Source organism: Cinclus cinclus, chromosome 4 (genome assembly GCF_963662255.1).
Source record: "Cinclus cinclus chromosome 4, bCinCin1.1, whole genome shotgun sequence".
Lineage (NCBI taxonomy): Eukaryota > Metazoa > Chordata > Aves > Passeriformes > Cinclidae > Cinclus > Cinclus cinclus.
Window position 1 is genome coordinate 61,384,032 of NC_085049.1, and position 26,649 is coordinate 61,410,680.

The following is a 26,649-nucleotide window of genomic DNA, read 5'->3' on the forward strand; positions in this document are numbered from 1 at the left end:
AGACACAGCTTCTTCCCAAGCCTCTCCACTCCTGCCCTGGATATGACAGTTGTACTGGTCCTGAATTCACCCCCCACACATAAATTTGGGGCACATGAAAAACAGCCACATAATTCACCATCAGCTGGGTTACTATGATAGCCATGCTTAGGAAAGATGACATACCAGCATAGGTAGCAGCCCTCTCCAAATGTTCATACAGGACCTTCCAGAACTGTTTATTCTCCATTTCCTTTGCATGAGAACTAACAAAGCAGAATACAGGACAAAATTAGAAGGAAGATAAGAAAAGGCAAGCATCACTCAGCTAGTTAACAACTACCACAATCAAATGCTTTGATCACTGCTTTAATGTGGCTGTCCAGATACAGGACATCTGCACAATGCAGCTGTAGCACTTCCTTGCCTTTTCTCAAGAATTGCAAATGTCAACTGTTATTAAAATAATCTGGTTGTATCCCATGACTTCAAATAAATTCATACCGAGTAAAAATGTTCTCAAGCTTTCTACTGACTTCTGTATAGCAAATCATATAGGATCAAAGGAAGAATTACCATGGATATATCTTTAGAAGAGATATTTTTTTAAATTAATTCACTGGTTTGAAGAGGAAAATCCCATCCTTTTTAATCGCACAACAGAGAGAGGAAAAAAAAAAAGGAAGATAAAGTCAGGCTGAAAGAAGTCACTAATTTTTTCACCATGGTAAGACTTTCCTACTCTTTACTAGGATTTAGAAGTTTTCCAGTAAGGACAGTAAAGTTGGCAGATGAGGAAACTGAGAGACATATCTTGTTCTTTTAAGCATTTGTGAAACATAAATTAAATCCTGCCACCTCTGACTAAAAAACTCTGATGCTATTTGACTGTATTTGTTGGAAGTTCCTTTAAAGTAGGAAAAGGAAGTAAGTTGAAGAATCTACATAGGTTGAGATTTGAGAGATCAAAGTAATTTCAGAAGATCTCACATGAAGGTTCTCACGCACAAATCTCTCCAAATTGGACATTTTTTACCTCAGCTTCTGTTCACAGAAGAATGAAAGGAACATCCCATGAGATAACTACAGATTACAGCATCCAACTGCATATACTCACGTTATAAGTTCAATTACAGGATCCCAGAGGGGGCTGAAGTTAATATAAAGCATTCCCAGTAAATACCGAAGAGGCACCTAGAATGACATATAACACCATCTTGTTGAGATGCAAAAAACAGTAGTTAAAGACCAACCAAGCTCCTCTAACCTTTCTTCCTCTCCAAGAGGAAACTTTGATCATGGAAGTTCTCAGGAGTGCTACAAGAGATGAAGGAAGTCACACACATAATCAATCATTTATTTTCTCATAGCTTCATGTGGAAATCTAGAACCAATTACTGTAAGCTACACTGAGATCTCATAACTATACCAAAGTAACTTGAATATGGAAAAACCAGTTCAGCACAGATGATCTGGACTGTCTCTCACTCCAACTTCAGTGCTGCCACAGCAAAAAGAAGGACCTCAGAAAGATGAAAGTTTGCCCAGAGGAGCATTCACTGCACTAGGCCTAATAGCATGTTCTCTAGACTGGCTCCTTGCTGAGCTACATGGAGGAGGAGTAACCTATAATCCTTCCTTCATGGGTGTGAGGCTCCCGTTAGCTCAGCAGCAGAGGAGATTCAACAGTCCCAGGCATAAAAGAATTTCCTTCCCACTGAAGCAAGATCCAGAAGTGAGGTCACCAATGGCCAGTGGGAGTCCTACCAATGTTCAACCACACTGGCAAGGTCATGAGTTTAAATTTGCTCAGAACTCACTTCTCCCTGGAATCATTTGCCTGCCTTTCCATCACATCAAACCCGGATTAATCTGACTGTGGGCCATTTATCTAGATACCACTGTTGTTCTACTAAACACAATGCTCTTGAGGACAGTAGGAGCTGTGAACCCTAACAAGTAAGTTTTCTAAAACATAATCTGTGAATTGATTTTGTGATGCACTCTCATTAAAAACTCTGCAATCCATGTGATGGAATAAGAACATTCTCTTGGAATAAAGGAATGTGACAACTGCTTTTTGACAATAAATCCTTACCTCCTGCAAAGATCCACTTGGAATTGCAGGCTGCACTATGTCACATCTTAGTTTCCTCAAATGGAGAAGTTTCTCTCTGTAATCATTCACTGTTGCTGGCACAAGTTCTGCTTGGAGCAATATGGTAAATACTGGCTGGAATTCCCCTGTGCCATCACCCTGAACAAGCAAGTGACATGGATTCTGTTAGAGTACCTTTATCTCATTGAAAAGTACTTTAAAAATGCTATGCAGACTCACGGCCATTCTAGACAAAAGAACAAAGTCAAAGGACTTGCTCTGATTTCCACCATTTAGGCTCACATCTGAAAACACCAGGAGGTGGGGGACAAAGAAATAAAACTGGAATGTAAAAGCACAAAAGCAGAGGACCACCTCTACCAGATACATTTTGTATTCTGTGTGAATAACATTTCACACAAAACATGCAACACAGATAGCTTTGAAATGCCAAATGAAAAGTTTTAGCCCTACCTCAATCTGTGCAGAGGGTGGATTATCAAAATGGTTTAGAATTCGAACCGTCAACAGCCGGACCTATTCCAAGCAGAAACATATGTCAGGCAATATAAATTGACACATACACACCTACAGAGAGGTTAATGTCTGGTACAGCTCACTGATTTCACTAGGTTCACCTTGGAGCTGAGAAACAGATGAATTCTTGTAGTCTAGAAGGCAATTAGAAGTGAATGCACTATGGTCCTGCCCTGATTTACTTCTAGGGAAGAGGCAAGGCTGACAGGGCTAACAGTTAACCTCTGTTAACTCATGCCTCATTGACACAGGTCTAAGCAGACACTATGGAAGTAATAGTTTTACACAGTCTAAATGCTTCTCCCTTCAGACTTTATCATTTAACTAAGTTTACTTATGTCCTATTGTTAAAATATAGATTTCTTTGTGTGCGCTCAAAACAGCAGATTACCTTGGAAACACCAGTTGAAATATTAGGATGCAACTTCTCAAACAAGTCCATTAGGTTCCCTTGGGAAAGGGGTTCCTGGCAGCCACATAATGCCAACCTCGTGTAATAGAGATCAGCCAACAGCAAGGCAGAGGGGTCTGAAGGGAAAGTGCTAAAACAATGGATGATTTTATTAGCATAAAGCAAGCACTGCAGCAACACTGGTATTTAAAAATAAGGCAGTAGTGATGACTACAACATTAAGGAAAAATACCACTATTGCAGACTGTGGTTGCACCAGCAGGCCAGTGAAGTCAGACTTCACCAGCACAATGAATTGAAGCTGTAAAACCCATTACAGACCAAGCCATGAGATTCCTCCTTTGCATTAATCAGGCTTGTCAAGCTGAGACTTGCATGCTGGACACACAGCTGCAGATAATAAACTGCATAGGTCACACAAGGGCTTCTGCTACTCCCCAGGTGCTCAGTCAGTGATCAACTTCAACTGAAGAGAAATAATCTAGTCTTAGGTGAGAACCCAGGAATCCTGTCTGCTTCCTTCTGCTACCTTACATCCCTTGCTCCAAACAGGTTTCACATCCCCTGTCCAGAGCTAGGAGGAAAGCATTAGGCTAAAGTTCACTGTCAATAATTCCTGCCTGATCTGGGCAACTTGTTTTATTTCCATCATGCCTCAGATATGAGCACCATAACTTCCTAAATGAACAGGATGTTTTGAAGCTCAAGCCACCAAAGACTTGGAGATGCTAGAGAGAGATGAATGGTCTTCCTAAATCCCTGCAGCCAGAAAGTTTTCTGTGCTAATTATAAATTAAATAGAGTCAAAATGAATAAAACTGAGTATACAAAGTCTCCTCCCACTGTGGAGCAAGCACAAACATGGATATGTAAGGACATGGTGGAATCCCAAAACCATGAGCAAACTCTGCCTGTTGACACAGCTCAGAAAGTGTTGTTCCTGTCTCTTCTATCATTATAATGTAACACAGGATTACTACGTGTAGCATTCCAAATTAAAACTAGAACCAGTGTAGCACTCCAATGTAAAACTAGAACCAACTTATCTGACATACTACCCTGCAGCTAAGAAAGCATCAGTTTACAGAGAAAATGTTATTGAACAGGAACTACATTTACCTGGTTCTCCAAAAAAAGTGCCTACAACTCCACTCCATTACATAACCACAATACTGAAGCAATGCACCAGCATAACAGAATGGGCAGCATGCAAAGAAGCATTTAACCAGCTCCTATATAAAAGCAAAATAAAATTTTGCCCTACCAAGGAAAACCATGAAGCACCACAGAACAGGCAAAGTTTACTTACGTCACCAAGCTCTTGACACGCTCCACAGGTAACAAATGGAGTACTTCAGCAGACTCCACCAAACTAAGTAGAGTACTTACAGCTTGGCAGGCCACGAACAGGTTTCCTGGAGCAGAAAAAGAACAAGAACATCTTGTAAATTTACTCAGCTCTCAGTGACTTGCGCTTGTATGGTGCTTGCCCATCCTGAAAGGCAGCAGTCAGAGAAATAAGGTACACAGAACTAGCATGCGTATTTTCTAACCATAACACACAATCATAACACATAAAAGAAGTGCTTCCCTGGCTATCAAAGTGCCTCCTCCAACAAGCCAGCATTGAAAGCTGTGACAGCTTCCAGTTTGCATGTTTCCATCACACCCATGTGTGGAGAAAGCAGGGATCTGGAGCTAAGCATTGTGGCAGGAGTCACAGACAGCACTCTGCTAAAAAGAAAGAACTGTTGCCAAATTGGTATGAATGTAAAAAAACCAAAGCAAAAATATATACTGGTACTACCACCACACAGGTGCCTATAAACTCTGGAACTTTGGCTGTGCAAGATCTTCAAAACTGTCCCATGTACCTAAAGACTGAGTATATGTTAGTGAATGGCATGTGGGTTTGCTGAATTCTGTCCCCTTCCTAAAACTCTCTGACTCCTTTAAGGCTGGAGAGTTTCCCAGAAGCACATGATAGCCAATGCCCTGCCAGGCAAGAAAGGGCAATTCCTTTCTCCTCACACTTTTAAGCTAGCAAATTGGTTGCTTTAAAAAAAAAAAAAAATCCCCTCCTTCGTCTCTTCTCAGACTGAAGAAATACTGTTCCTAAACCAGGTAAATTAAAGAAAGTTTTTAAAAGATAAAACTGTCTTATATGCTACCAATGGAAAAGAAAGGGAAGTGAGCATTCATATCCTATTTATTCCTCTGAAAACATCCCTCTATTCTAAGTTGCTAAACTCCCCAGGTATGTGCCAGATCCTGCTAACCATTAACCTCCATAAGGAGCTCCTCAAAGAGAGAAGAAACATCAAGCACTATGAGGAGGAAACTTTCAGTATCTATAGTGTAGGGACAGCTCCTACACTGCAATCTGCATGCCCTTTGGTAGCAGTGTGCTCATGCTGGAAAAAGATAGCAGCTTCCACCTCACAACAGATACACCTGTGGGAGCAATAAGGAAACCACTTCCATGCTGGTTCTGAAGAGCAATAACTTGCTCTGACCCAGTTTTCAAGCCCGTTTCCTGGCACTCCACAGCAACCAGAACACCAAAAACACCCAGTTCTGGAACTTGCACTTTGCCTCAGGGCTCAGAGGCCAGGAATGTCAAATGGAGCACAGGACTGGGAGCTTTGCACAGGCAGTGAGAGGAGACTGGAGTCCTAGCAGAAGGTGAAGGTATTTCAGGAATCATGGAGGTGTAAAGAATGCCAGAGGATGAAAAAAAGCATCCAGGAACCCTAGTTTTGGAGAAGGGTGAAGAAAACCAAGCAAGTAAGTGTAATACGGAGGCATGAGTACAGGACTGAGGATGCATTTATTTTCTTTTCCCTTACCAACAAAGGAAGAAGTAGCAATGTGCTTCTGGCAAGCACAAAGAGCCTGAGAAGAGCTGCTACCACTGTCAGCAAAGATGAGACCCAAGAAAAGAAATTTTAGATATTCCTTTTTTAGGCTAAGTACATTACCAATAAAACAATCATGACAGCATGAATATCCTGCAAATATAATAAAAGAAAGGCCTAAATGAGAAAGAGCCATGCTTTACAAAGTTTCTTTAAAGAAGAAAAAGCAACAGAGATGATTGGTGGATATGTTTAAGAATATTAACAAAGGTATTATAAATGGAAAATGACAGCCCTTACAAACAAAGGAACAACAAACACTCAGCCTGGGGCATTCTAAAACTTGTTTAGAGTTTGTCACATGGCCAAATACTTTCTGGCTCTTAGAGTAACAATTCAGAGTCTTGTACTACACAGGCTCAGAGAACTGCTTTTTTTCTGGTCAGAGGAGGAAGACAACTAGTGACCATCTATTCCTCGAGGAAAGATGAAGCATTTAGAATTGATGGTGTCACTTGGGTCAGAGATAGTATGCTGGTTTTGGGTGGAATTTTCTTCATAGTAGCTAGTATGGAGCTCAGTTTTGCATTTGTGCTGGAAGCTGCTGCTAACAGAAGGATGTTTCTGTTACAGACGAGCAGCACTCACACAGCACCAAGGGCTTTCCCCTGCTCCTTTCCTGCTTCTCACCCCATTTCACCAGTAGGGAGACTGGGGGTACACAAGGCTTTGGGAGGGGTGCTGTCATTTAACTCCAGCCAACCACCAAACCCCCTGCAGCCACTTGCCCACTCCCTCACCAGCAGGATCAAGGAGAGAATCAGAAGGGTAAAAGCCAGAAAACTTATGGGTTGAGATAAAGCAAAAAGCCATGCACACAAACCAAACAGAGTAAGGACCTGCTTCCCATGGGCATGAATGTGTTCATCCATCTCCAGGAGAGCAGGGCCCCATCAAATGCAGTAGTGACTTGGGAAGACAAATGCCATCACTTTAAATGTTCCCTCCCTTCTTCCTTCTTCCCCACAATTCATATACTGAGCATGAAGTGAGAGGGTCTGGAATGTCCCTTTGGTCAGTTGGGGTCACCTGTCCTGACTGTGCCTTCTCCCAGCCTGCCACGTACCCTTAGCCTCCTTGCCAGTGTGGCAGCATGAAAAGCAGAAAAGGCCTTGGCAGCAGCAGTAGGCTCCACAGCAACAAAAACATCTCTGTATTACCAACCATGTATTCAGCACGAATTCGGAACACAGCCCCAATACTAGCCACCATGATGAAAACTAATTCTACCCCAGCCAAAATCAATGGAACACAGCTGAGACAGCTGACCCCCCTGACAGAAGAGATATCCCCTATCACATGGCACCATGTTCAGCATTTAAGACAGGGGGAAGAAGGAGGCATGACATTTGTCTTCCCAAGTAACTGCTATGAGTGATGGAGCCCTACTTTCCTGGGGATAGCTGAACATGTGCCTGCCCTTGGGAAGTGGTGAATGACTTCCCAGTTTTGCTTCACTTGCACACATGGCTTTTGGTTTACCTGTTAAACTACCTGTATCTCAACCCATGAGTTTTCTCCCTTTCACCCTTTTGATGCTCTACCCTCATCCCTGCTGAGTAAGCAAGCAGCTGTGTGGGGCTTAGTTGCTGGCTGAGGTTGATACAACAATCCTTTCTGGCACCCAACATGTGGCTTTCAAGGTTAGAGATAAGACAGATTTGATTGCAATGTGCCAGATTGAACCCTGGTTGATAGCTGTTATTGCTGTTTAACTATTAATTGGCAAGCTTCTGTGCCTGCCATAGGCTTTGCATGTCTTACTGTATATTAGCAGCCACTGACCATCAGTGACTGCTTTTTGCTTTCACAGGTGTAGTGCTGTATTGCTTATCATCCTTCTCTGCTGTACCTGGGAACATTTTGATAACAGCCATGGCAATGCACCCAGGTGGGCAGGTGGCCAGGGCAGTGCTGCTATTTTTGTCCTGTTGTACCACCCAGGCTGAACTCCAGTGCGAACTTGAGTCAATCAAACTGGGACCTATGGATGAGTCCACACAGGAGCAGGACACCCCAAAGCATCTGTGGCTGTGGTTAAATCCATGTCAAAGTAGCACGTACTCTCAAAGCTTTAGTTATGTCTATGCTGCAGCAGGTATACCTCTGAAGGAATTGTGACCCAAGGATAAGTCCATGCTGGAGAAAGTACACCTGAAGCATCTGTGCCTGTGGGTAAGTCCATGCTGCAGCAGGTACACTGGGAAGCATCACCAGCTATGCATGCTGGAGCACCTCAAAGTGTGTGGCCACAGACTAGTGCACAACAGAGCAGGTACACTCCAGAGGGAGAGCAGCCATGGGCAAGGCAACATTTGGAGCAGCTATATCTCTGAAGGCACTGTGGTGCATGGATAAGGCTGCCCTGGAACTGGTGCACCCCAAAGCACCTGTGGTGATGGAGAAGTCTACACCGCAGCAGGTATACCCCAGGAGAATCTGGGACTCATAGGTGAGACTCCACCTGGAGCAGGTACTCCCCTAACGAGACCGTGGTTAAGTCCAAACCAAAGCAGGGGCAAGGGAAGGAGCTCATTGCAATGTTAAGCCCTGTGACCTGGCCCAAAGGGACTGGGGTGGAGACTATAACAGACAAAACTTTAAATTATTGTAACCTATTTTAATTGCTTGTTGTAGGTTTAAGTTGCATGTTGTAGGAATTACTATAGCAGGAACCACCCAAGCTGGTGGGAGGACAAGCTTTACAAGAAGCAGTGAAAGTGCAACAGTGAATTAACATGAGCTGACTCTGGTGGAAAACAATTCCACCCAAGACACCAACCATCCTGTCCTGGGTGACCACTGTAACAGATGGAGACCAGATTTATGGACTAAATGAACACAGTGGATATTCTGCAAATATTTTACAGGTGTGGTCCACAGACTAAGAGAATGATATTACATCAAAGGATGAGAGGGGAAGGGGTGGACAACGAGGCTGTATTGGATAATGTGCTACCTGAGCATGACATAAATGGTATTGACTAACAGGCAGTGAATATGCTGGCTTTGGCTGGCATAGAGCTGAATTTCTGCATAGTAGCTGGTATGAGGCTCTGGCTTGGATTTGCGTTGAAAATAGTGTTGACAACACAGGGATGTTTTTTTTATCAGTGTGCAGCATTCACAAGCATCATGGCCTTTTCTGCTTTTCATACCAGCCCACTAGTGAGTGGGCTGGGGGTGCACAAGGAGTTGGGAGGGAACACATCCAGCTGACCCCAACTGACCAAAGGGATATTTCAGACCACATGGTCATGCTCAGCAGATAAAGTGGGGAATGTTCACAGCAATAGTGTTTGTCTTCCCAAGTCACCATTATGCATGGCAGAGCCCTGCTTTCCTGAACGTTTCCTGCCCAGCCATGGGAAATGGTAAATGAATTGTTTTGCTTTGCTTCAATACATGGCTCTTGTTTTACCTATTAAACCACCTTCATCTCAGTCTACAAACTTACCCACTTTTACTATTCTGACTCTCTGCCCCATCCCACTGGGCAAGTATGAGCAGGTGAGCAGCTGTGTGGGGCTTAGCTGCCACCCAACATGGAGCTCAAAGGGTTTGAGACGATGGCATTTAATTGGAGTATGCTAGATTGAGTTTATAGCAGTTATTGATGTGTGGCTATTAAGTGATAGAAGGTAATGTACTAAACTTTGCACTATACGCTTGAATTAGAGCTTAATGAGTCAACAGTCTCTCCTTCACTTGACAGCTTCAGCCTGGATTTGGTTGATATATTTCCTTCCTCTTTTTTCCTCACTTTCTTCTTTTCCTTCCCCATTACCTCTATTTTCCACTATGTAGGATGCCCATCACCCCACCATTATTATGAACAGCAAATGCAGAATTGTTTCCTGGAGGTTTCCTCCCAGGCTTTGCTCTTCCAGTTTTAGTCAAGCTGGTAAGTAATTTTGGATACAATAATACCACTATTCATTTTCACCTTTTTGCAAACAGAAAAACTGCTCTTATTTTTTTATATATCAACAAAAAGCAAATAAACAGGAGGTAACTGTAACTGACCTTTGCAGAGGCTTCCTTTGTCAATGGCTGTGAAGAGAGAGTCTATAAAACTTGTCACACGAGGCAGAATGTGGTCTTTGTTCATTGGTCTGTTCAAAATAAATAGGAACACTTTTATTTCTGTTACATTGACACCTACGTATAACAGCTTTCTATCACATTTATCTCTGTTGGATTACAGGTAGATCATTCCAAGTTTGAAACCAGCACCAAAACGTTTTTGCTATTTCTGCTTCACAATTTAAATTGTAGCATTCACTCCTTTCTAACTAGTCCTTCAATAATTACTGAAAAAATACTGTTGAGAGAGGATAATGCTTAAAGCACACAAAATGAAATGTGTCAAGAACATCTCTATACTAAAGCACCACATTTAGTGAGTAGGCAATCAAGAAGCTGATATTCTATTTCTGTCTTTGCTGTTGACTCATGGTATTTCCAAACAGCACTTGTTTTTGTCTTCTAACCCTGGTCTCCTAAGCCTAGCACTAGTAATTATTGTTCTTTACTTATTAAACTGATTTCTTACAGAAAACCAGCTAACAGGCAGTAAGAAAGTAGACAGTATTACATGACAACAGTACCTTAGAATATCCCTTACCTAATATGTGGCAGTACAACCAAGGCAACCCAAGCCTGTGAAAGGTCAGTGATGTCTTCCTTCTCTGGTAAATGCATTAAAGACAGTACATGATCCAACACTGGTACTTCCGCCTTTTCTCCTTGCCTTTTACTTGTTTGTTGCCTTGTATTAGAGCTAAAAATAAAACCAAACATTTTAGTAACCCACCACTGCATATCAGAGATTGCTCCTTTTGCTTCTATGATATTCAAAATTACATAGTCTATTTCGAGCAAAAAGGACTGGCACAACACAAGGGATCTTTTTCTTCTCAATAACCACTACTGCAGAAAACATCTAGTCATGCTGAAGAGCACAAAACATGACAAGAAATGTCAGCTCTTTATTTCAAGTTCAAATAATATTTATAGAAGAAAAGACACTGCTTCTCAGTTGGACACCCTCACAACTGGGACATATAGACTCTAGGAACACCTGAGAGTCATCTCCACAGCTGCTGTTAATAAACCATGATAACACTGACTTGGATGACAAAACAGTGAGGTGAAAGTTTTGGAACTTAAAAGGAAACACAAGGCGAGCCCAAATCCACAAGCCTATCTGCAGGCAGAAAGGGTTGACACCATACTGGAACATATGAACAGGAGTCCTTCACACTCCATGTGCAGCACCCAGTGCTTGCAAGATCATAGGTTAGAAGGCTGCATAGGCTTCACCCTTCAAGAAATACAGAAGCTCATAAAAAGCCAACAGTAAGAATCATTAGAGGCTTAAGAAAAAACATTTATGAGATAAACCTCAAAGAATTAGAATTGTTGGTCCAGAGAAAGAAGATCTCAGACCTGACTGACAATGAAAGCCTTTTCTATTTTTAAAAGTTTGATGCAAAGAGTAAGAAATATTCTATTCTTTATGCTTCCAGCAGATAAGATAAGCAGCAAGGGTTTTAAACTGCCATAAAGAAGGTGTAAGTTACACACTAAGAACTGGGGGAAAAAAGCCTAACAACCCAACAAAATCCCCAAAAGCCAAAAAGCACAAATAAATCAAAAACCACCTGTGTAAGTATAAAGATATCAAAGCACTGGCACAGACTTGCCAGAGGCAGCTCAGAAATCTCCAGAATCAGAATATTTAAAACTAGGTAGGAAATGGGGTATGCAACTCTTGAGATGTCTCCTGGCTGTAATTTACACCCCTGACATTGCAAGAGCACAAAAAAAAAAAAAAAAAAAGTCCAAGGAAGACCAAGGTCCTTGCAGCTCTTTACTCCAAACCACTGGAAAGACAGAGAGATCAAGAAACAAAGAAAACAAGGGAAGAAAACCAAATTTAATCATTTTGACTTGGCTTTCTGGTCCTGAAACCTCAATGCTTTCACTATTATTAAATAAAAAATAGGAAAAAATCACAGAGTAGACTGCTTTAAGGAAAAATAAAACCTTACATAAAAGGCAATACAAAGTCAAAAGTTTTGAATTAGCTGAGTTAGAATTACTAGAAAAATCACTATTATTAGATGAGCAATGGTCATTCTGTGCTTCAGTGGTTACCCCTAATTTTCCCAAAGAGGCTCTGGGGAAAACAACCATTTAATTGCAACCAAGCTAGGTTTGCAACTAAAAGCAGTCAAGCTGTGCCAGCATAGTGCTGCTTCTGGATTAATTATATGTCCTTTGATATCCAGCTGTGCTCTATGGCAAGACTTTAGTACTGCTGCCAAGAAAGCTCCTGGACAAGACATACGCATACAGGGAAAAAAGCTGGAGCACAAGGCAGGAGGTTAGTAATGATGAGAAGCTGAACTGCTGCACTCACTACAAAGATTAACTGCCAAGGGATGCAGTTAGCATGATGGTGTAACAGATCCCCATCGTACAGGCACCACGACACTGTTTGTACCAGTGACCACCTCTCCAAAGTGGCATCTTTTCTCACATAATTTCAAAGAGGAAAGTGATATCCTACTATATCACTTGGTTTGCAAATCTGCCAGCAATGCTGCCATTTGCACAACTCCAGAAGACACTGGAGGGCAACTTTTATGTGCTCTGCACTGCCTTCAGGCCTAGAGCCATACAGACACATCTAGTGTTAGCTAAACTTGAGAAGTCTCACCTGACAGATGCTTCAGTGAAAACAAGAGGATACTTTTCAAATGCCATTGAACCAATAGTAGGAGGCTCTGCTTTCACCAAAATGAGTTTAGCCAGAATTGCCACAGCCTCGTCCTTTGTGATGGCATCTGTGCCAGAGAAGCAGTGTTCAATGTATTCTAGAAAGCATGGGAGAAAATGCTGAAGAGACAAAAAAGAAAAAACTGAAAAGTCAAAGATTGGCAAGTTTCTTTAATCATCATCAAATCCACAAAAAAACCAAACCAAACCCACAACACCAACCACAGGGAAATCCAAATTCTCACAACTAAGCTAGAAAATCATCGGACTTACCAGTTCTGGTGCCCCTAGACACCAACACGCATATTTTCCTATCCCAGCAGGGATGGCAATTTAATGCAAAAACTCACTCTGCACCAAATCCAGTCGTCTAGGACATTCCAGATCCTCGTTTTGGCTTTCACATCCGACTCAATTTAATTAATTTGTTTCCTCCCAGATTACCAGTGATAGGGCTTATTCTTCATTTCCACTTAGTTTCTCCAGAACTCAATTCTCTTCCTCCCATCCATAACACACTCACCCTCTTCAAGTCCCCAGAGACAAGCTTCTTTTTGTGAACAGACACCTATCACCTCCCCCAACTCCGAGAACCCTTGCACAACTTTAATACAATAGCACAAGTAACCTCTTTCCTTCTTATCAGATCATGCCAGAAGTTTAAATAAACATCATGTCAATACACAACAATCCTTCAGCATACAAGGCAGGTAAATATATTGTGGATTGTCCAGTTGCTCCCTTTAGCAACAAAAATAAACATAATGCACAATCACTTCCACCTACCCTCTCAAACTGTTTCATTCTGAACATTGCTTCAGAGAAGTTGAAAAGAAAATGGCGTTCAAATCCACTTGCAAACACCTGCAAGATGCAAGTGGGAGGTTGCAGAATCAGAGACATTTCATAATCAGTTCTTCAGTACCCATGAGACATCTTTTCTGATATATAAATCAAGCATGCTTTGAACTCTGAGATACTCTGGCTGTCTCTCTTGCCAATTCCAGCTCACAGAGCAGCATTGCTTCCAAGTGACAATTCAGGTACAGAAATGCAGTCCTTAACAAACCCTACTGACACAACCCTTTTTGACAAACCCTGCTGGATCGTACAGTCTCTGTGCAAAGACAATTGAGCTATCTCTCCAGTGTGATATGGAAAATATAAGTTCAAAGTTCTAGGACTGCAGCAGACACACTAACTGCTAGGAAAAAGCTTAGACCCAAAACATATTTCAGCTCAGCATTTTTCCTGTGTAGCAGGTTGCAGAAAGTTTACTACCTCATGGGCAGAGCGAACCTCTTGTGCTTTTGAAGGATCTAAAACAGCAACAGTCCTTTGAGGTACTCAGGATCAGTACTCCTCAATGCCAAGATAAAATATACACCCAGATCTCTGTTTCCCAGACCCTTCAGTACACAAGGACAGCTTTAAACCTCCCCCAGTTTAACAGAAGCCCACACAAATATCCTCAAATGTTTGAAGAAATCTCCTGAGAAAAACTGGCCTCATGCCACAGGCAGAACCAATCTTACTTCAATACAAGTCAACACTGAAGACCAGAGGAAATCTGATCTTTTTTTAAACAATTTTAAGTCTTGCTTTCCTACTGTAAATGGCGTGGCATTTTTGTTTCAATTATTTTTTTGCACACACACTACAACTATGGTCTACACCGTTAATTGCAAAATTATAATGTACTGTAACAGGAAAACTAAAGAATCAGACTCCATAGTGCAATCACCTGTTAATCTTTGCAACACTACATTTGATAGGAATGTATGCAGCTAATCATGTCAATGTTCCAGGAGCAAAGGTAGTACTGAAATATGCCCTGTACCCTGTACTTTCTAAGTCACAACTGCACTTGTGTGAACCCTGTCCACAAGGCTAAGGCATGCTCATTAAATGCTCGGAAAAAATGAAAAATGCAATTTTTTTTCACTAAGTTTGACTCAATGATCTGCTTTATCACCAGAACCAGGATGTATTTCTTCACTGCTCTCCTTCCTCTCTCTACAGAGGCTGTAGGTGCTTAAATCAGAGCCTGGATTTCATTGCAATGAGGTTTGCCATGGTGGCATTGCTATACTGACAGCCTGTGTAATACTGTCGGGTAATCCCAAGACCTCATCAGACTTTATTTAAGACATTGGGCAGCTGCTTCTTTCTTCTGCACATTATCTGTGCAAAAAGGCTAAAGGGAACCTTATAGCATAATTCCCAGCTTGAAATATAATGTCCAGAAATCACCCTGCTCTAGGGAATTTGAAGTCTGGGATTTCTTCCATAAGCAGCAATCCTTTTTACCTTCTGAATAGCTTCCCTGGTCAAAGAATCTGGCAACAGAACATTTTCAGCCAGTAGGAATGCAGAAATGGTGCTCAGCAGCATCTTGCAGCAAGATGATGAGAGATACGGTGTTTGTAACATTTTTATCAAAACCTGAAATGAAAAGGAGGGAACTCGTATTCGTCCATGAAGATAATCATTATCTGAATGGCCTGGACAGCCCCTGTACCAGAAGGGCACAGAGCTCCAAGCTTCTGCCCACAGAAATGAATCCTAATAGTCCCACTGAACTTTGAAGGCCCTAAATCTATCCTGATGGGGTCAAATGTTTGTAAATCTGGCTGAACTGCCCTATATCACTGATAAGGGGGTGGGTCTCAGCCACAATGGCAGGAACAGACTCTAGAAGCAGTAGCCCATTTTCCCCATTGCTCATTTGAAGTTGGGCTACATCAGTATTACAATACAGAGGTAAAATCTCACAGGATCAGAGGCAGCAATACTCAAAATACATCTCTGTTCACTCAACTCAAATCCTAAGATAGGTGATGCATCCAAAATGTGTACGAATGCTTTGGCTGAACACACCTCTTCCATATTCAACCAATATTTCTCTGACACATCTTAGTGACAGTCTGACCTACCTGACAGACATCTTCAGGCAGTGAGATTTTAGATCCATTTGCATGTTCCACTAAGATCAGATAAGCTTGCAGAATCCTTTCCATCTGCTCTGAAGCCACAGAGCAGTTGACCTTAGTTATTTTCCTCTGCAAATCTAAGATTGACTCCTGTTTAAATAAAATAGGAAAATTAATTGCTTCAGATAAATGAACAGACTCTGTTTTACTTACTGCTATTTGAAGGACATTATTTAAAGAATCAGCATCTCAGCTGCCCAACAAACTATTGTTTGGTCTCCCATACATATTCCACAAATTAAACCTTGCAGAAACACTGTGAAATTCCCCTTACATAAATGCATATCCCAGATTCCTTGGTCAGAAGCACAGGGAACTCCTAAAATGAGGGTCTCCAGAAAGGCCGACACTTGACATACAAAATAGGAAACAAAAATAAATATCGGGCTCCACACCCACAATGGCTTGGCAGCACCCAGCTTTCACTGGAATTATCAGAATTTAAGTACTTCTACACTTTATGCATCATTTGCTAATGTGGATAATGAGAGATTACTCATACAATATACATCCTACATTAGTGTCTCTTTCTGCCCAGAAGATATAAACTCCTATCCTTAATCCAACAAACAGAACCCAATTTAGACAGCTATCACAAACTGCATCAATATTTCCCCCTGAGCAAGATATCCCCATGTATCCACCAGTTCCCAAGGCAAAAGGAAAAGCCTCATTAAAAAAAAAAAAAAAGAAAATACATCACGAATTTCCAAGATTTTGCAACAACTGCAGATGCTGAGTCAAATCATCAGGAATACAAAATATTCAGTGATAAACAAATTTGTAGCTAATGACAGTCAGGTAAAAACTGCTTAGCATATGGGTGAGACCACAGGAACAAGATGGGATTTTCTAGGAAACTGGTTAGTCACAGGAAAGCAGTCTCTATGAGGAACCAGTAGGAATTATTTGCCCATGCTGGAAGGACTACCCTAAAAAAGCTCATGTGAACCATTTCCTGCAGTTTCCCATTTCATCCCTCATGTGAGAAGCACAACTGACAGACTGTTGTCAGTTGCAAGAGGCTTCCATGCCCCTTAGCAAATCCCCCTACCAGATGTCTGCAAACTTTTAAATATTGGTCAGGTAAGTAAAACACACTGCCAGGCTGTGTCATTGCTGATTATTCTACCCTGATCCAACACAGCACAGCCCATGGTACTCGGCTGTGCTCCTTCAAACCAGAGTGTAACCCCCAAGCAGCAACACAGGAACACCCAGACTGAAAACATTCTCATTTTCAGTACTTGGCTGCAAGGTTCAAACTTCGATTTCCAGGTTTAACCCAACTCTTTGCTTTAAAAATATCTGTAGGGCAAAAAGCTTCCCTTTTACTGTCATAAAGTGGTTTTGAACCACCAATAGTTCAGCAACATAAAAAAAGCACTGCAGTCCAATGAGGGTCCTGCAGTATGTGCAAAGGCAGACTGTACAAACCACCCTTGCCCAGCCACAGGACTGAGTTCCAAGTCTCACCTGCAGTAGTTCCTTTCTCATTCACAAAACCACCACCAGGGTAACTCTGAAGTAAGAAAAGAAGGGTGGAATTTTCCCCATGACTTTGTATTTTAAGTTTCCAAAGCAGAAAAAAAAAAAAAGTTCTGGTCCAATAAAACACAAATACTTTCCTCAATAAGTGCAAAATTTTTTCTCAGTCACTCATGAATAAAAAAATAACAGCAAGAAGAAAATAATCAGAGTACCTCCAGGCACTTGAAGACAATGTCAAAATGCTCCTTATGGATATGCACTGCAGCTGATCTAATCATTTGCTCAAAGGCTTCTCCAACAGCTACCCATGGTAGCTCAATTTCTTTTTCGGTCATAGGCCCCAGTTTCAACAGAATTAACTTCATAGCCTGCACAGGAAAACAGCATATCATGTTCTTACACTCTGAAAATAAATCTAGCAATCCTAAAACTAATTAGTGCAATATATTGCTAAAATAGTCCAGTGATCTCAATTCTCTCTAGAATGACTACAGGGTATAAAATAGGCTACCACCTAAAATCTGAAATATCAGCAAGAAGTTTGATTTCAGCACACAGGAATATTGCAAAGGAATTATTTAAAACAACCTTTCTGTCTCAAAAAATATTCTTAGAAGTATTTCAGATCCTACCAAGTAATTACCAACATGCTTATCACCAAGGATTCACTGAGGTGAACGAGAAAACACTCGATGATTTCAGTGAGCACTGCCTAGGGCCCATTACAGTAATAATTAAAGCAGCAATTTTGTCTTTACCGTCTCTGCACAGGAGTGGAACATGCTTCGAACACCCTTGCACATCTCAAAAAGCAGCTGTCCTACACCTTCCACCTTTTCAGGGTGCTCTCCCAGGTCACAGAGCATTAAATTGAAGAGCTCATTTTTATCAGAAACCTACAAAACGTAAGGAGAAAAAAATGTTATCTTCTATTCAGAGCTGCCAGATGGATAGAGGCAATCAAAAGGCTCCACAGCATCATGCTGTTCTCCTAGTCCTGCCTTCCCACAACAGTTCAAACTCATTATTTCTGTGACCACACAAGGAAAGAAGTCACTACAGGTCCCCACAGCCCCAGAATGTGCCTAGGTCTGCTGAGGTCACTGCAGATTAAATATATGGGTTTAATTCTTCTCATGACTTTAAACACATGCATAAATGTGTTGTTAAACTGGTCACAACTGAAACAAAAAAAGTCTCTGTCCTGATGAGAAAGAGACATGTATCAGCTGAACACAGAATCCAGTCATCCTAAACTAGAACCACACTTGAGAATACTGCAGGGACTTCTGGCCCAGTATTTCAACACCTCCATTTCTGAGGATTTGACTTAAAGTTCATAGATTTCCAAAAACAAGCAATCAAATGAACATGCTTCATTAAGCATTTATTAACATTTTCAACTTAGGAGAAAAATGAGGATACTCAAACTTGCTAGCCAGTCTAAGAACCCTGGTGTTTTTATGTTTTGACTAAAGAAAACCCAACAATTACCACTCCATGAAAGGCTGGTGTCTGATCTAGGCTGATCTGCCTGCGAATGTTACATACAGTGATGCAAAAACTTCACAAGAATTTCAGTTTTACAAAAACCTTTAAGCATTCATCAAAAAGCCAGTGGCAAACGTCCATATACAAATTCAAGCCTCCCTTTTGCAGAATTTCCTTACTATTTCTAGATAAACCAACTACAGACAGTTTAACGTCTCTAAACAGAGAGTGCTAAGGCCTCTATTTGCCACTACTGACACAGAATGCATGACATTCTCAGTATGACAAAAAAAACCCAACCAAAACCACAAAAAACTCACCCCAAAATGACAAAAAAAATGACAACAGAGGACATGCCATATGCCAGTCCAGGTCTTGTTAACCCTCCTCTGGAGAAAACCTAAGACTGAGCATTGAATCCAAAAACCACCTCAAAATGAATACAGCACCAAAGTACAAATATCCCACTTACCTTTCTCATTAGAAAGACAAAACTTTCAGCAGCAAAGTTTCTGATGTGGAGTTTGTGATGAGCCAGCAGGGTACTGTAGAGGCTACAAAGACAAAAAATAATCCATTATCTTAGGGGAAATGCAGGAATTGCTATCAGCTGGTTACAAAAATTGTTTCCAGTTTACATTACCACTTTTTACAAACACTAAGAATCTGTCCTTCTAGAGAGGGCCAATACCTTCCCTCATCTAGATTCCTTTCCACTCTCCCTGCATAAAGAACAAGAGTTTTGCAAAGAAGATCAAATGACAGTGCCCAGCAAATTAAGTCACAATCAGAAATACCCTTGAAATCTGCAGATCCATACAAATTTAATTGCAGCATCAAGATTTTCAAGATATATGTTTGGCAGCAGTAAGTGAAACTAAAGTTGATTTATATGTCAAACTTCTATTTCAGTTGAGCCAACAGGCTCTCCTGTGCACTTAAAAGTTTTGAAAGATTCAGTTTGCAAGGCTGATAAATATTTGCAGTTTGATGGTATCAGTAACAGTGGCAGTTGGCTCATCACAGGTTCATTGCAGAGGGAGTGGTGCCTCAGATTCTCTCAAACTAAACAGATCATTTTTCAATATGTTCAACACCTTAGCCTGGGCTGGGGAGGAAATCTGTAACCATTTTTTTGCTCCATCTGTTCCAAACTGAAATTAGGAGGAAGAAATATGGTACCACTGTCTATGTCAAAAGGAAGAGCCCAGCTGCATCAGCAATGTAAGAGTGAACAAGCAGTCACACTGGGTCAGGCCACAGCAGCTGCCAAAAGCAGATACCTGGGCAAGGTTTAAAAACACAGCAAGCACATACAAAATCAGCCTTTAGCCACCTGCAGGCCAGGAACTCCCCAAGCCCAGAAGTCCCTGCAATTGGTAACTCCCTGGAGTTTGGCCAGTTTCCCTCTGAGAAAAGCTGAGAAAGCATGCTAAAAAGTATACTGAGGCATTAAGCCAGGTGTTTGTGTGGCATTTACACTTCTACAGCTGCTGATCAAGACAGACATTAAATATGTCTTTTACCTGTAAATGTTGTGTATGTCCTTCACCATCAGTCTCCACAAATACTTGTAGAGATAGGAAAGAGAAGTAAAAGCCCATTCTAGCAGCTCTGTGTCCTGCGTATCCAATAATTTGGTGATGGCCAGGAAAAAGTCATGAAAGTGAGGATAGAAGTCAGCCTGAAGATCTCGAGCCAGCTGCACCACCAGACTGTGTTTCAGAAAATACAACAGTGTTAGGGCACTTCAAAAACCAACCAATAAAAACCTAGTCAAACATGGCATAATCCAGCACAGTCTCTTTGGAAAGAAAGGCAGCATCACTTTTCACTTTTTGAAAAATACCACCTACTAGGCAGCTGTGGAGGGCAAGAATCTTAAGATTTTCAAAAAATCAACCAGACAGCAGTGAACAAAAAAAAATTACTACCATCAAACAAAGCACATTAATATAATGTCTGACACCCAGTAAACACTCCAGCTAATTTGTTTGCCTTGTCACAATATATTTTTTTAAGACTTAGAACCATAAAGCTCTATCAGGGAAATATGACCACTTTGGGCATCTCATTGCTTATTTTCTTCAGGCACAATAAAGAACACCTACAACACAACTCATACTTAACTGTAATACCATCAAGGCTTATGACTACTTTTTGTGACCATATACTTACTTTAATAGGGGTTGGTAAGCAAGACTGCCTTCAACTTGCAAATGTGTCTTCAAGCTCTGCACAACAGAATTTTGGTAATAAACCAGCTGGTTGAAGGACTGGCATTTGTTGGCCACTTCACTGTAGAATTGCACTGTTCAAACAACAAAAGAGAAGCCCTGAAAATTAGTCCAGTCCCTGGTAAACATTTAGGGTGTTAAAGAATAACAGTGCTCCAGAGACCAGTCCAAAAACCAGTCCATAATCTCCCATTAGGCTCTGGATGAAGAAAAAACATATTTTAGCAGTCTAAGGAAAGCAGGAAACATGAATATAAATGACATACCAAAATGCTGAGTGAGGTTCAGTTCCTTCCACTTCCGCAGTCCTTCGAAAAAGTAGGTTTCAACCTCCTGCCAAAACAAAGATTAAGAATACTAACCCTAATGAATGTGCCCTGTAAAGATGAGATGTTCAAATGAAGTTCTTTAAACATTTAAAGAATAGTCTAAGAAATCTCTGACTAATTTCAACAGGAGTTTCCCTGAAAAGAAGTCTTTCTTTCAATATTCAAAACACATTTGAAAATATTTTCTGGTGACAGGACTTGTTTACATATTTGCTTCTTATACCTCTGTTGACTGGCCTTGATAATCTAAGATGCTGTGCCATAGTTCACCCAGCTCAATGCCTTGGGACTTCTTCTGGCATCCTCACAGCTATTGAGGGGGAATTTCAGAAAACAACCCAGTAGGCCAGGTGGCAATAACCTACAAAGCACTAGAATCATAGATGATTTATGTGACACACAGAAATGACCCTTGTGGTCCATAAAGATACATGCTCATGCTTTATACAGATGCTGCCAGCATGCGGACGTCGATCTCTTCTCCCAGGCTACAAGTGATAGGACAAGAGAAAATGGCCTGAAGTTGTGCTAGAGGAGGTTTAGACTGGCTATCAGGGAAGATTTCTTCACTGAAAGGGTGGTCAAGCATTAGAATGGCCTGCTCAAAGAAGTGGTTGACTAATCATCCCTGGAAATATTTAAAACTAGATGTGGCACTTAGGGACATGGTTTAATCATGAACTTGACAGTGTTAGATTAACAGTCAGACTCAATAATCTTAGAGGTCTTTTCCAACTTATGATTTTCAAATTCTGATTGTATTGCAACCACTCAGCACCTGCAAGTCCTTGCAAGTGTGGTCCTAGGACTGCTAAATGACACAGGAGGATCTTTCATGCTCAGAAACAGGCCCACAAGCTACATTAAGGAAGACATTAAGGTGGTACTGCCTAAGTGCCTCTATGGCAATACTGCAAACCAGGTAAAAAAGTAAGAGGAAACAAAGCATGAAATGAGACTCCAGAAAAAGCAGTTCTTGCAGGAGCTTCTTTCCAATTTCCTCCTAAATAAATTTCTTAAGTGACTCTTCTGTGGAATATATCTACCTGTGATGTGATTTCATAAAATAATCACAGTTGCTACTCTCACCTCAGCATAGCTCCCAGTTCTGTCAATCCGATGAATAATATCAATATTAATGTTGCTTAGGCGCTCTGAAAAGGTAAGAAACTGCAAAAGAAAAAAAAAATACATTTCTTGCTCGATTCTGAGCACAGTCCTCATAAATCTCTCTCCACAGCACGCACACCGCAAACAGAAACCCCACTTCTAAATACGAGCTGCCAGATAATACCCCTCAATATCAGCCCTGCCAGAAGTTCAAGGCAAAACGCCCAGGAGCGGGACTGACCCTGTACCTCCCCACTCCGACTTGCAAAACCGAGGCTCGCAGCCCACGCGTCTGCACATCAACGATGAAAGAGATGCAGAGAAATCTACCTAGACGTCAGCAATCCGCCCCGCTCTCAGCCTTCCTGAACGAAGGCCCCGGTTAATTTCATTGAACTGCGCCAGTTTCCCACACAAGGGCGGCGGCGCGGCCCCTGCCCGGCAGGGCCGGTCCCGGCTGGCGGAGCTGCGGGGCACGGGGCAGCAGCCGCACTCCGGCCCCGAGGTCTCGGCCGGGCCGGGCCCCTCGCAGCGCTGAGCGGCGCCTCTTCGGCAGCCGGGCACGACCACAGCGCTAACACCGACGGCGGAAGCCTGAGCTCCCTTCCCCCGCCCAGCAGCCGCGTTCGGGCGGGCGCTCACCCGGTGAGTGTTGCCCGACTTGTGGGCCGAGGGCTTGCTCTTCATGGTGGCGGCGGCCGGGGCCCCGGAGCGAGTCCCACACGTGCGGCCCTAGGCGCCGGGCGCCGCCATGCCGGGAGCGGGCTGCCGGGAGCAGGGGCGGGACCGCCGGCGGAAGGGGCGGGCGGTGCTGGGCGAGAGCCGCGACCGGAGCGGGAGCGCTCCCGTCCCCGGCTCACCTGGGCGGCGAGCGGGCATTGATTCCCTGCGAGCTGGGGGCGGGGCGGGCCCTCTCCGCCGCTGTCCGTGTGCTCCGGTGCAGGGTGGCGGGCTGGGGCGCTTCGGTACCAGGGCGAGGCCGCGACGGTGCCCAGGGAAGACAGTGCAGCCCACAGCATGGCTCGTCCCGAAACTGCCGCTGCCCTCTGATCTTAGTAGGGATTTTTGTCGGGACCTCAACAATTTAAACAAAAGCGTCCGCGTGCAAACCAAGTCTTCGCACAAGAGCAAATGGTTACGGACTGGTCGTCCCTTGCAGTTACCGCGGCTTGCGGGAGCTTTGCCTGCGGCTGCGGTCGCGGGAGGGGAAGCACGTGTGAGTGAGGAGGGAGATGAAGCTAAGGTTGGAGGGAGCTTTGGTGTGGGCAGGGGTAGTACAGACGGCTCAGAACCACGCGACGGCGTCTTGCACAGCTTGAGAATTCGGCCCCGCCGAGGCTGCCTGTCCTGCCTGCCACGGGCAGCTCACGGCCGCTTTCAGAAACCAGGCTTGCAGGTTATTCAGACGGAAAGAACATAAAGGTGGGTTTGAGCACCTGAAGTTCACGATGAGGAGCACGTAGGGACCCTCAACTTAGAACAGACCGAACAGGTTAAACGCCGCCAGGTGCATCCAGCAAGGCTGCCCACGGGCAGGCAGCAACATGATAGTCATCTGGGCAGGCAGGGGAACGTGCTTGCTTCAGCACCTCTGGAGTCAGCTACCGAGACAGCTGTTAGCTTTAAACCTTACTCTTCTGCTGTAGGAATAGAAAGGACTTCTGGCGTTAGCATTAGGTGGGAAGAGAATGCCTAATTAGGCATTTAAGTTTGAAAAGGTTGGCTTAAGTGATTTCAAGGCCAAATATCTCCATAGAAAGTGCAGCTAAAAACGTGTTGAGAGGTCTAGATCCACAAGAGCTTAGGCACCAATATGCAACTGTTTAAGAGCACAAATAACCTTCCAGAAGGGGTTTGTAAATTCCGTTACTGTGTATCCTACATATTGTATACTTAAAAAAACAGTCCACAAGGTCTTTTTTCATTATGAATAGAATCTTCAGCGCAGCTGTAGAATTTTGTGGGATGCATTCACTACAAAAATCATCCAAGGAAATGATCAAAATCTAACATTCGTATGAAGCAATGGGGCTAAGAACTCAGGTGTGCTCTGGCTGCTGCAGAAGTCATCATCAGCAAAAATAAAAATACCTTAGAGGAAGTTTTTAAAAGGCTAAAAATGCGTTTTTGAGTTTGTAAACTGGCAGTTTCTCAGAAGATTGAGACGGGGTAGACCTGCAGCTGCTGATGCTCCTGAGAGTTTCTGGTTGCAAGAGCTATTCACGGACTGCATTTCAGCCAGCACTGAATACTGCACTTGGACATACATCTGAGTGAGCCTCAGGCTAGTAGCCCAGATATCAGTACCAGTATGGCCAAGACAGTAGGTCTGGTGCCTCAGCTGGCAAGGTTCAGTGACCCAGAAGGGTCGTTCCCCACTTGTGTATGAGCTGCAGCTATGTTAACAATATCTTTACTACATACACTCCCCTCTGACTGCAATGCCTCAGGCCTGATGTTTTTACTTTTCCAGTAAGAGATGTGGTTTTCCCATCTGTGGGAAGGCCCCAGCTCCAGCACCCTGTGATTATCTGATGGTCCCTGCCAGCAATTCTCCTTCAGAAATCTATGCTAGAGGCATTAAAAATTAAAACCAGATGACCTTCTGAAGAGCAATGGCTTATTGGTAGCAATACCTGTAGAGGCACACAGGGGAAACCTTTGTAAAGAAGTGCATGAATGTCTACCAAAGTAGTCATCAACGTGGATCTGACTTCTTCATACACTCAGTGTGGGCTACAGCTATCAGTCCTTAACTCTAATCCATCAGCACTTCTGAAACAGGTCTAAAATTCCTAAGTCTCCTCCACTCCTGGGCTTTTTAGTCCAGCAGTTCAAAATCTACCTGCTGGACTCAGCAAGAGCCGCTTTTATGTAGAAGCAAAGCAGGCTTGCCTTCTGGTAATGTGTAGTTTAGCCTAATAATAGTAGTTGGGGTGAAATACCTCAATATTTAACCAAGGATGCTCGTACAGGGCAGAATTCATCTCAGATAACCTACACATTTACAATGTGTGTGTCTGCCTTTGAGCATCAGCTTCAGGCTCCTTTTATATTCAGTGAAGATCTAGACACGTTCTTGTACTCGAAACATCCGTGTTAGAATAGAATTGATCCTAGAACTGGTAGTCTCAGGAAGTCTGGATGACCCCATTATATGTGCCTGTCTACAACTGCCCCTTTGGATGCCCCCCACATGTCATGGCTCAATAACTACATAAGTACAGAGTATCCAAACTGTTATCCAGTTGCCCTACTTCTGTCATGCTTTCATGTGTATTAATCACAAGCACAGCATATACTCCTGAAGCCTGTATGACACTGAGTTTCTGACTTAAGGGACATGTTACCTGACACAAGACAATAAGCAGCCAGGTCAGCCTATTTTTAACCAGAGGATGTAGATTGCATAGATGCACAGGTGTAAGATAAAATTTTCATTTTCCTACCATATTCATAGAGGCATGGTGGAGTTTGCATAGGTAATTATATTGTGAGAGGATTTTCCCTTTCAAAATGAAATGTAACAGGCTAATAGATGAACAGAAACAACTGTGAATTAGACCAAATGACTTCCAATCCTGGATGCCCAAAAGTAGGGTTGCTCAACCAGTATTAAAGACACTAAACAGTTATCTGAGCTGGTTGTGAACCCAGAAGCCTTTCTCTTTGCCTGTCTTGAGTCACCACACAGGTGGGGTGCAGGGCCTGGGTGGATGTGGCTGTAAACCTAACTGCATCACAGGAGCTCTTCAAAATCCTCCTGCAGGGGGAAGGTGGCAAGAGTTGAAGACATGTTATACAACTGTATCATGCAGTTCAGTGTATTCTTTCAACTGAAGGAAACACATGTATATTTTTTTTAAAATTTGTCTGCAAAGTAAGATGAGCTCTTTGTAACACAATGACATATTTTCACTGCCAGTTTCCTCCTCAGCTTCTAGCTGGCATTTTGCCTTGCCTTGTGGGAGAAAACTCAACAAGATTATGTAGGATGTTGTAGAAAACGCTTCAAAATCAAAGCAGACAAGATTCTGGAATCCTGTTCTGCAGTCTGGTGGAACTGTTTGGCCACATTTTTTTCTAATATGCCTGAAGCATAGAGATTCTGCAAATAATGCAACTCCAGGTCAATGCTAGCTGAGTCATGGGGAGAATCTTGTCTACCCTTAGGTTTGCTGATCAGAGGGGGTTAGAACAAGGGGCTGGAATACAGATCCCAGATTTTCTGTCTGAAATATCCTGAATTTAGGGACTTTCCTCAGAGA

At 42.6% G+C, this 26,649-nt stretch overlaps 1 protein-coding gene across 1 annotated transcript in view; it reads right to left on the reverse strand.

Annotated features, from left to right (window-relative positions):
* Positions 1-23,068, reverse strand: part of UTP20 (UTP20 small subunit processome component) — a 63,193-nt gene extending 40,125 nt beyond the window's left edge. Inside the window, exons 1-20 of the mRNA XM_062491409.1 lie at positions 23,024-23,068; positions 22,361-22,441; positions 21,209-21,275; positions 20,884-21,016; positions 20,232-20,420; positions 19,178-19,259; positions 17,973-18,110; positions 17,427-17,582; positions 15,667-15,813; positions 15,041-15,175; positions 13,517-13,594; positions 12,672-12,850; positions 10,572-10,727; positions 9,971-10,059; positions 4,336-4,441; positions 3,006-3,156; positions 2,552-2,614; positions 2,078-2,236; positions 1,097-1,173; positions 166-245 (exon numbers count right to left, since the gene is read on the reverse strand). Coding sequence (XP_062347393.1) covers positions 166-245; positions 1,097-1,173; positions 2,078-2,236; positions 2,552-2,614; positions 3,006-3,156; positions 4,336-4,441; positions 9,971-10,059; positions 10,572-10,727; positions 12,672-12,850; positions 13,517-13,594; positions 15,041-15,175; positions 15,667-15,813; positions 17,427-17,582; positions 17,973-18,110; positions 19,178-19,259; positions 20,232-20,420; positions 20,884-21,016; positions 21,209-21,275; positions 22,361-22,441; positions 23,024-23,068 — 2,311 coding nt within the window. The remainder of the gene's footprint in view (positions 1-165; positions 246-1,096; positions 1,174-2,077; positions 2,237-2,551; positions 2,615-3,005; positions 3,157-4,335; positions 4,442-9,970; positions 10,060-10,571; positions 10,728-12,671; positions 12,851-13,516; positions 13,595-15,040; positions 15,176-15,666; positions 15,814-17,426; positions 17,583-17,972; positions 18,111-19,177; positions 19,260-20,231; positions 20,421-20,883; positions 21,017-21,208; positions 21,276-22,360; positions 22,442-23,023) is intronic.
* Positions 23,069-26,649: the final 3,581 nt, after the last annotated feature.